This window comes from Pleurodeles waltl, chromosome 8, assembly GCF_031143425.1.
Source record: "Pleurodeles waltl isolate 20211129_DDA chromosome 8, aPleWal1.hap1.20221129, whole genome shotgun sequence".
NCBI lineage: Eukaryota > Metazoa > Chordata > Amphibia > Caudata > Salamandridae > Pleurodeles > Pleurodeles waltl.
In genome coordinates, this window is record NC_090447.1 from 103,189,512 (window position 1) to 103,200,687 (window position 11,176).

Consider the following 11,176-nt stretch of genomic DNA (forward strand, 5'->3'; position numbering starts at 1 on the left):
GGTCCAACCGCCATCCTCGTAATGAGGCCCTTAGTCTACTTATAGGTGTATCCATCACTATCCATCATGACCCCACTCATGGCATATTTTATGGACAACCAATGGCTAACTACATTTATCCTACAGACTATCCTTACAATCCGGCATGCATTCAGGGCTCATGGGCCTGCAATGCACATTCCTGGTCTGAATAATGCTTTGGAATACTTTTACAGAAATGTAAGCATCTTTAAGCTAGGTTTACCAGTAAGAAACACATGGGCCCTGCAAGACTGATGAATTCTCAAGATATTCCAAAATACGTACTAGGGAATACAATTTGCCTGATTTTTAAGTGAGTGGGGGCACTGGGGTATATAATGTGTAGAATAGAATTCTAGAGCTCATTTATGTCCCCTTTCACAATCTTCAGAGCGACCCCATCCCACATCCCAGAGCCCTACAACTCTACTGCTACAATGTTACCTAGGTGTTGCAGACCCACAAGGTGATGCACACTCGATGGGGGCAGCTGTTGTGCTTCAGGAGCAGAAGGCACACTCTATCCCTCAGTGTTGCTTTCATGTGTACATGGTTAGCTAGGTGCAGCTGGCTCAGTGGAATATGACCGCTATAATGTGGTAACAGAATAATATACCAATGACACGCTGTAACAGAGAACATGTGTTAGTCAATCAGGCTCAGACAGTACAGAAAAGGCAACAGAAATGGACAAAAGTGCAGGTGCAAGTCACTTTGTTGCCTGATTAAAAATGATTTACATGGACAATCACAAAACCTACAGGTTATTAATCTATCATGAAGAACACCTGAGTACGGCGGAAGGATCAATAACGTATACTGTTATATCACCAATGAAACTGGCAACGTGTACAACTCATACCCAATGAACACAGAGTTATATGAACGACTACCACATTTGTCCAAAGATTTTGGCTATGTTGAGCGCATAAGCCATAATGCATGTGTTGTTTTTAGGACCAGGTGCACAGTTTTGGTCTAACTGGTTTGAGGATGATAGCGCGAGGTTGTAACAGGTGGCCCTCCGGTACAGACCCACATTAGGAGGTGGATTCCAACAAGAATGTGTCTGTTCAGTTTTGTAATATAGCTTTGCACACACATTAAAAAGGATCTCCTTCACACTGCTTGTTAATACTGTGAGGGTTAATGCCAACTCATACTTTCCTCAAACACATGCCATTCTTCACTGGGAAAGCCCAAAATAGTGTAACAGAAACCACTGGGAGACAGATCAAACACGTACTTTCTGCAGAATCCATCACACATCATTAGCACAACAGATTAGAGGCACAAGGCGACTTTGTTGAGCAAACAATCTGTACATCTATATATAAAGTGTCATAACATGAATGAATGACGGCACCAGGGAGTGATGTGCTGGACTGATAGGTGATGGTGAATGTGCTATCCTTAATAAACTTACCAAGAGCAGAGAACACACAATAGACTTATGTGTCTTTTGATATCTTTTCACAGTATGAATTGTAGGACCAAGTGATTTCCCCTCAATTGATGAGTGCATCAAGCTCCTTCACTTTGTTCTGAAATGGTCTACAAAACAGCATCTGAGTTATTAGCCAAGACACTACAAAGGAATTGGTGAACCACAGAGTCCATCATAGTAGAACATCTCTTCCGATAAAAAAATAATGTCAGTACGGCCACACATCTGTCCCTTAAGAAGTTGACCGGCATGCCCACTTATGATAATGATAACACACCAACACACACAACCACCCTACCATGCAAGGTGTGCAGAAACACCAGGAGCCAACAAATATATTCCCATTCATAGTCCTTCAGATTTAGAAACTTTGAGCCATCATAAAACCATGCCTTTCTGGAAAGGTTCCCAACAGCCATTAAAGGTCCCCTAGTGGCATTCTTCCTTTGTGTCAATGTCCTCTGGTATGTGCATAATAGGGAAATAATTGAGTCACGGCTTGAGCTATGCTTGAGCCACAACAATGAGCCTACTCATTTTAAAACCACAATGCACAAGTGGCATTTTAATGATGCCACTCTCTCTCCAGCCCTTCCAGCTGGGCCGATAGTACAATGTCACAGAGAGGCCCTCATGTCCCATGCACTCTTCCGGTCACTGTTTTCTGGACACAGTGTTCACGTTCAAATTTGGTGCTGACGCACTCCAGGATGTTCTTGGTGCTCTGCCTGAACTTCTGCTGCGTGAAATAAAAAAGTATTGGATCCAAGACGCTGTTCATACTGGCAAAGGGCCTGGTGCACTTGTACACAATGGCAAATGTCTGCAGGACCAAGCACGGCACACCCTCCAGTGAGCGCACAATCAGATAGATCGTCTTGGTGAGGTGGAATGGGAAGAAGCTGATGGCAAACACGATCACCACAATGATGATCATGCGGATGGCCTTGTCCTTCTTCTTGCGTACAGCCGGCCCGATCATTTCGTCCTTCTGGCATAGAATCTTGGTCATGCTGCAGTAGCACACCAGAATGACCATGAACGGGATGAGGAACCCCGTAATAGTCAATGTGATTCCATATGGGAAGTACCTAGCAGAGCGGTCCGGTGGGCTCAAGTCGTAACATACTGTCCTGTTCCTCTGGGTACCAGTAGAGGCATAGACAAAAGTGGGTAAACACTGGGCTACCACAATGAACCACACCACCACACATACAATCCATGTGAACTTCTTGCCCCGCTTCTTGTGCCACGACGACAAAGGGTGACAGATGCCCAGGTAACGCTGGAAGCTCATGCAGGTAAGGAACATGATGCTACCGTGCAAGTTACTGTAGAACTGGAAACGGACGAACCTGCAGGTGAAGTCCCCGAAGGGCCAATAGTCATGGTTGGAGTAGTTGTAGATGAGCAGGGGAAGGGAGCATACATAGAGGAGGTCCGCGGTGGCCAGGTTCAGCATGTATATCTTGGTACGGGTCAGCACCTTCCGAGAGAGCCAGATCTGAAGAATAACAGTCAAGTTCAAGGAGAGGCCGACGACAAAAACAACAGAGTAGACAACAGGTAGCAGGATCTTCTTGAAATCTTCATTGAAGGTGCAGTTCTTGGATACAGCAGAAATGGTCACGTTCTCCATAGTTTATTGCAGGCTTGTTGTCAGGGGTCTATCAACCTCATTGCTGTGTCAGAGCCTGCGAGCAAAAAAAGAGACAAAATGTCAGCTGTGTACAAAATATGGCTCTTCTTCAGGCGAAGCATACACAAGGATACACAAGTCTTGTACCCAGCTGCCTTATGTATGACTCTACGGTAGATGGCTACATTACATCTGTACTTTGACGTAAAATCGAAGGCAGTTTATGGACTAGTGCGCGCCAATGCTTCTGTTAACAGATGGATCACTGTAAATCATTTTTGTATTCCAAGGTAGTTGCGACTATGTATCATTTCATTTGTTTATATTATGTTTCTCAGTATAGAAAGGGACCAATCACATGCAAATCAGTCTTGAATACACCCCAAAGAATCTGCTTATCCGGCATTGTTAAGGCTATGTCCTCTCTGAATAAGCACAAGATCAACCCCAGACACAGCTCGAGGTTTTATCTCTATTTTGCTAGACAAGTCTCCGTAGTTTTGTTTGGGGGGGGGCACATCCCTATTCCTGGGTCCTGATATCACTGTGCCTTGCAGATCACTTATGAGGGCCTCTAAGAATGAAACACTTCTGGGATTGCTTGTTTTCTCTTTTAGAGGGAATTTTGCCAAGCAATCCAGACGGTTTTCATCATTGTACCAACAAAGATTTACAATAGACAAAAAGTAACAATTACCAATAATTTTGTAAAAACATTAACAGCTCCTTCATGTTATAGAAATGATATGCCCTTTTCTTATAAACAGGTATATGAAGACTGAAAACATTTACAATCCTAAGAACACAAGTGATCTGAGGGTCTAATGGTGCATAGAACATCCTATGGGAAGAACCTATCATATTCACCTGTGCATGACCATTGTACTCCCGGTGAAGCACTTGACAATGATGTTTTGAGTGGCTAATTATGTAATGGTTTCCAAATTAGTGACCATAGCATTTTCATGGCCCCTTACAAACCAGAAGCCAAAGGGCTTCCTCCTTCCACTTCTGATTTACAGTGTCTCATTAGGAGCAAGAAGTTAGTGTGTACATCCTTGCATTCAGACTCTGCACATGGCAAGATTCCCACTAGGCATTGTTTGCCCATGCCTCGGGCACCACGCCACCTATGACCTTCTTCTAAAATGCAGAGGCTGGACAAGGTGTCAACTTAAAGGCTCTGCACACTGGCAGGACGCCAGTGAACAATATTGAATTGTTTTCAGAAGTTGCTGTAACATTGCAAATATGAAGAATTGGGGGTCATACCGAAATCTCAACAATGTGCCTGGTGACTGAATACATTTCTGTCCTAATGGAGAAAAAAATACTGAGAGAAAATCAGGTTTACATCTTACTTAATGCCTTCCATTTGTTTGAGATGGTGCACACTGTTCCAAGAAATACCATTAGTAAAGCTACAGAATTGCTAAATGTTCCAAAAAAATACAGATTCTGCCACCAAGACTTAATCTTGAATTAATTAGCTGCTAATTCAGCTAATACCCTGTTGCGCTCTTATAAGAAAGGGCTCATAAAATGCTCTTAGGGCCGGTCTTTCCTCAAAGAAAGGAAGCTTAGAGACTAGTCGCTGCTCACAAAATCTGTATACCTCCAAGGACATGATTTATGTGTTAGGTAATACACTTCACCCGAGCTGCCTCTTGGCTACATGCCATATTTAAAAAATGACCATATATACACACAATATGTATTACAAGGAGGTAGGAGATGTAGGTAGGCCAAAAAAGAAATTAGGAGTTTATATCACTGTTAAGATATAATTTCTGTTTTTTACCTGTGTGTGGCTTTATGATTTTAATGTGCCATTTGCATTTTTTTTTCAAAAGACTGCGGTTTTAATATTTTATCAAGTGTGCTATGCTGATGGAGAAAAAAATAAGAGCTGCTAGACCAGGCTCAATAACATTTTGTCAGCTGATGATGGGGAAGTGGCTACCAATACTCACAAAGCATGGTTTATTTCAATGAATGTCTAATGAAAAGAACAGAACTGCAGATCGTGAAACCTTGAAACTTGGTTTCTAGTCTGATTTTTGTAACCTGAAAACAGCCTTTATGGGGATCTAAAGAACAGGGTCCTCCGCGCCAGGAGTAAAGGGTATAACGGAAAGGCCAACCAAAGTCAGGTAGAGGTAGAAATGTCTAACCAGAGTCTAGGGTAGGCATCCGTTCTAGGTCTATGATCCAAGCCAGATTCTGGTATTGGTTAAAATCTGCAAAGTATGTACAGTCCAGCCCAGAGTCTAGCACTGGTAGGCATGCATCAATACTGGAGTGTCAAACCTCTGGTCTATCACTGGAAAGCATCTGGATCAGTGTACAATCCAGCCCAGCCTGGCACTGGTATGCATGCATCAACACTGGAGTGTCAAACCTCTGGTCTATCACTGGAAAGCATCTGGATCAGTGTACAATCCAGCCCAGTCTGGCACTGGTAGAAGCCTACTCGATAAACGGAAAAGTGTCCAGTCCAGAGCCTGCCATTGGAATGCATCTGTAGATGAAGAGTCCAAACCAGAATCTGGCTTTGGTAAGCATCTTTATAGGGTGTCAGGTCCAACTCAGAGGCTGGCATCTCTAGCCATCTACTGATGGGGGACTGTGAAACCTAGAGTCTGGCATTGACAGAGATCTATAAATGTGTACACTCAAACCCAGAGTTTGGCACTGATAGGCGTCCATAGGTGGAAGAGCATGGTACGAGTAGGTATCTAGACACGTGTATGGTCTAACCCAACATCCGGTAGAAATCAACAGATAGAAAAGCATCCAACCCAAAGTCTGCCATTTGTAGGCATCTAATGATTGCACGGTCATAACTAAAGTCTGGTATTGGTAGAGGTCTATGCCCATTTACAATCAATAGTAGCTATCTCAACATGCGTATGATCTAACCAGAGTCTGGCATTTGAATAAACTATAGCAGGTAGAGTGTCCCATCCAGAGCGTCCCATTGAAAGGCATCTGTAGACAGCAGAGGGTCAATCCAGACTCTATTATTGGAGCTCAGCAGACCACAGCTTCTTGTCATGTGTTGGGTCTTATATATGAGAAGTAATATCACTGGTCCTGGGATTGGTCCTAGGGTACCCGACCCAACTACTCATCCCGCCCCCATCATCCACCCCAGGGAAAGCAAACTCAGGCACAGTGCATGAACCTTCATATTTATTTAACGGAGATGTAAAATGACTGTACAACAATATATTATAATCTTTTTCAAACAATTATATCTACACGACAACATTAGTTAAGCGAGTAAACAACATTAACGACATCAAGCACGAAGTGTGTCTAATAAAGCACAGCGAATACTGCATGAGAGTCACGCCATCTGTACAGAATGAGAAGTGCCCTCTGTAGCAGTCACTCCAAGAAGCCAGGCACTGAGCATCACCTCATCAGCTGCACAACACTTTTAGAGAAGCCACGAGAACCAGAAATGATTGGCACTTTTGAGGAAGTCAGCCACTTGATCTTCACTAAAGTCACATTTTTAGGGCTGGCTTATAAACACCTTAAGTTGTGTGCTAAAGGTCACATAAAGAAGAAACAAATGATACGCAGAGAGGGATTTTAGGTCAGACCAGTCCCATTAGGCATCATTTGTTATACCTTGGGCTCCTGAACTTACTCAGAATAAAGTAGCAAGAAAATCAGCTTTATTTTCAAGTGACTTCATTGTTAATTTCTTATTGTTACCAAACAAGCGTAATGGTTTGGAAGGGGTGGGGGGGCATTGGATAATACACTGCATCAGTGGAGGTGCAAAAATTATATTTAACACTGGTCACCTTGCCCAAATGTTTGTAAGATTGTCGGTACATATTATGGGATCTGGAAGTGCCACTCATTAAGTGCACAGGACTAATAGATGTAAGTTGACCAGTATTTAATTTAAGGGCACTCAGTTTTAGGGACCCGCACCTATTTTTCCTCATCAGGCTTTGATCCAGAGCAAAAAAGGGTAAAACACACAAAAGGCACATCCTGGGAAGAGAAAAATGGAAAAACCCTGAGAAAGGAAGAAGGCAGGAACCAGCAAGAGTGAGATGAAGGTGGATTCAAGACTTTGCAGCTTTGGTATTCGGCCCTCTGACATTCAATACCGCCGGCTGCAGGTGTCTAAGAAAACTTTGGGCCCGGCACATATGCTTTTACAAATTAAGCACTGAATTCTTCTCCAGGCTAGTTACAAAAATGAGTGGAACACACATGAACAGTGCTATTTCATGCCTCCTGGGAGGGCAAACCTTCATGCCTGCTGTATTAGTTGTAATATACTTTCCAAAAGAGGTAACAGCGGACGGGCGGGTAACTCCTCGAGTGCAGCCTTCAACAATCTACAGCACACCACAGACCTCCCGACACTTAGGGCATTACTTGCTTCTTCAGCCCCTGCAGCCCAGGGGGCTCCTAACCCTCCAAGGTCCCCCCAAACATTCCAGGGGCTCTCATTCAGCCCAAGGCCAGTGTACATCTGTGGGATATGGGAGACTCAGGGGCCCCTCATCACATTCTGCAGGGGGGGGCGCATCATTTTGCATTAATCACTGCAAACTGTAGCAGTAGTAGGGACTATCAGGAGTCTTAGATCTGGTTCTGGCTTGAAGAAAAATTATGTCTCATTGAGCTGAATGTTCACCAACGAGAGATGCCCTGTTCTGAAGGCCATGAGCTTGAATCTCAGCAAGGCAGGTCCGCCTTCCATCCTTCAGAGGTGGGTAAATGGAGTACCATCATTTGTGTAATAGCAACATCTGTTATTTAGTACATTTAGAAAGGGCAGACATGCAGCATTTAGTGTACATTCCTTGCAACTCTCTGTGGTGGTGCAGTCCCCTTATGAAGCCCGGACGCTGTCCAACAAAAGGAGGAGGGTGCCTTTTTCCTCCTTTTATGGTACTTCTGGGCGCCAGTGCAACAAAGCCCAAGATTTGATCAGAACTCAAACATTCCTCTAACCCGGGCTTTCTGGAAAGACACAGGGCGGGGGAGGGGCTGGTGATGAATAGTCAACCTGTGTCTCTTACCCTTTGAACATAATCAGATGCAAGGTCTCCTCATTGGTGGGTGTCACCAAGCACAGCAGAGAGGGAGAGGGGCAGCCCTGGTACTGTGGCAGGCAGGGGTTGGAAGGAAGGGAAGCAGATGTACAGAGCCCCGCAGACCAGCAGCCATCTTTAGGGTCAGAGGAGAAGAGCCTAAAGCACGGCTGGACGCACCTTACCACTTACCTATGATGTGGAGTTACGGCCAGAGCCGCCGAAAGGAGATGGGGGGCCAGGTTCGAGTCTCGGGTCTGCTCAACATCCTGTGATTCTGCGCAAATCACTTAAACTCCCTGTGCCTACAAAAAATGAATGTGTCCTTGTATAACGTAACTGGTGCTCGTGTAAAGCGCTCCAATACCTTCTGGTCAAGTTTGTGCTACATAAAACTTCAAGGGGCCCTGCAGGTTTGTGCTGACACGCCCTGTGTTTTCGATAGGACAACTTTCACACTGCAGAGTTTCCAAGTGAGTAACGTAACACACTAACACACACATCTATCTTTCCAAGAACCAGCCATTGACTTCAATGAAGTGTGCATTTCGAGTTCTATCCCTATGCCACTTGTATACTAGGATAAGTTGTTCTGAGCAATAAAGTAAACAAGTTTCAACAGTAGGAGAACTGAGCTGATTCTTATAGTTTGTGAGAGTCTCTAACTCTCTCTCTCTCTCCCCAATCCTTGGGAGGGGGGGGAGTGGCACATTTTTCAAGGAGTTTCTTTAAAAGGCATGTGTCTTTGATCTACAATTAGCTGCCATCGGCCTACCCCTAATATGATTGGGTAGGGGACATTTTGGGTTAACTTCCTGGCCGGCAGATGAGAGGGCTGTCCTGTCAACTTCAGAAAAATCACAGGGCTTCACTAGTCGGATGGTAGGACAAGCCAGGCAAGGTCGAACAGGGGCCAGAGTGAAAAGTATTCCCTAGCCATGTCAGGACTATCATGCCCACAACTGGGGGGTGGAGGGGTTGTGTCACTGTTTTAAGAGACAGAAAATGATGGTTGTATTATCTGAATGAGCAAGATGATTGGATTGCATTGGGGCACTTTGAAGGGATGATGCACAGGTTGGAGTAATGCAGTGTCTACTGCCAGGTATATCCTGGAGCCCCCAGTGCTGACCAGAATGGATGATCTGTGCTTAATAAATAGAATATTCATGGAACCTGGATTGTGTGAAGATGGAAATGAGCACCATGAAGCAGGAGAAAGATAAAAATTGTTGCTAAAGTATGTCAAGCAAGCCACAAAGAGATGACTCTAACTATATGTCAAGCTGTTTAGGTGTTTGGGAGAGAGATGCCACTCACTAGAATAACGTCCCAGTGTCTGCAGATGCAGGGATAGTCTTTCTGAGGGTGTAGCAGGGTCTCCAGGAAGAAAAGCCTGACCTTAACCCTGTCTAGGATGTAACACTGGGCACCAAGGAAGGCTTTTACCAGTCTGCAGAGAGATATGTGAGGATCCGCCGCCCTCTGGTGAGTGGAGGACCTGAGAAATTGGTCCTCAGCTGCTCCATTCTTGGAAAAGGTGCCTGTTTAAACTCACACTTAAAAACCAATGTTAATGGGCTGAAAAGGAGTAGCCCTACCACGTTTTCCAGGTTCATTCGTGATGTGCTGCCCCAGTCCAGGTTTTTCCTTTGAATTTTGGGACTTGTAATTTTATTTATGCCATTATAAAAGAGGACTACAAGTCCCAGAAAACCTGGATTGGAGCAGCACATCACGCACAGACCAGGGAAACTTGGCAGCTATAATAGCAGAGGTGGAGGTTTGGCTCTGAAATCGGCAGTGTGAGTGACTTGGATCAGGAGAACTCCTGAAACTTTCTGAACAGCCTCTCTGCAGTGAGCATGAGTGTTTCACCAGGATGGTCTGGAATCCGTGCAGGACAAGTTAGAGACTATTGGAAAGAGACTCCCCAGAAGTCACAAGCTCTTGAAGAGACACCCCCCCTGTCTGGAGCTGACGTAAACAAGCCGCTTTCCTTCTTCCCAACTACATTTTATTTTGTATGGCGCTTTAAACCTTGTGAGCGGTGTTTTTAGCTTTTGCAGTTTTGTGAGACATGGGGAAGTGTGGCTCTCCCATTGGCTTTCTTCAATTTGATGCTCGAAGCCAAAATTTCACTGGGTCCCGGAGAAGGTATTTTATGTTTTTTAGAGGGCATTATGAGGAGAAACCTGAACTTTACTGGATGCTGTACTAACGGAGTGGATCATTTGAACAAGCGAAGAGAAGCAAGCCCAACCTTCAAGTGCCGTACAGTCGTTGCAGGACGCTTGTGCAAATTGTGGAAATTGACGGGTCTCAGTACATTGACTAAACAGGACATGCGCCTTTGGGGACCAGCAGGTGATGAAAGGTGTTCTAGGGTGCTCGGAGAGGGTTGTACGCTGTGTTTGTTTGGGTGCCAAATGCTCCAAATATATTGTAGACCTGCATGGAAGGTTGCCAATCATTATTTCCCCTCTTTTCTCCTCAGTGATACACATTACCAAATACTCCAGACTTGGCAGGTGGGAGGGAGATTTTCAAGCTGCTCTTTCAAGGGCAAGGAAAAGACGTGTCAGTCGCAGATTCTTCACATAATATGCTAGACATTATTTTAAATATTTATGGGTTTAAAAGAGGGGAATCTTCTTCTCGTGTAGGTAAACAGCATCCCCTAGTTACAAGGAACAATGGCTCAACACCATGCCCATGTTATTACCCATCTTGTGGCAAAATGGCGACTGGAGGGTTCAACTTTAGACTGATGCTATCTTATGTTGGCATTGTATTCACAAACGTGTTCATGAAGGCTAAGAAGGCAATATGGAGATACTATGAGCTCATAGCTGCCGTGGCTGAGCACAACTCCAACCACCGTCAGCCCATTGGGAACCATGTTTCAAGGTTTCCACTGGGCTGACCGGCAAGAACCTCTGAAATCAGAAGTTTCCGCTGGTCAGCCCAGTGGAAATCGTGCAGCGGCATTGGCCT

At 44.6% G+C, this 11,176-nt stretch overlaps 1 protein-coding gene across 1 annotated transcript; it reads right to left on the bottom strand.

Annotated features, from left to right (window-relative positions):
- Nucleotides 1-1,775: 1,775 nt before the first annotated feature.
- On the bottom strand, nt 1,776-3,155 carry LOC138249070 (P2Y purinoceptor 3-like). The gene has a single exon (XM_069203120.1). The coding sequence runs from the start codon at nt 3,105-3,107 to the stop codon at nt 2,100-2,102; it is 1,008 nt and encodes a 335-aa protein (XP_069059221.1). The 5' UTR covers nt 3,108-3,155; the 3' UTR covers nt 1,776-2,099.
- Nucleotides 3,156-11,176: the final 8,021 nt, after the last annotated feature.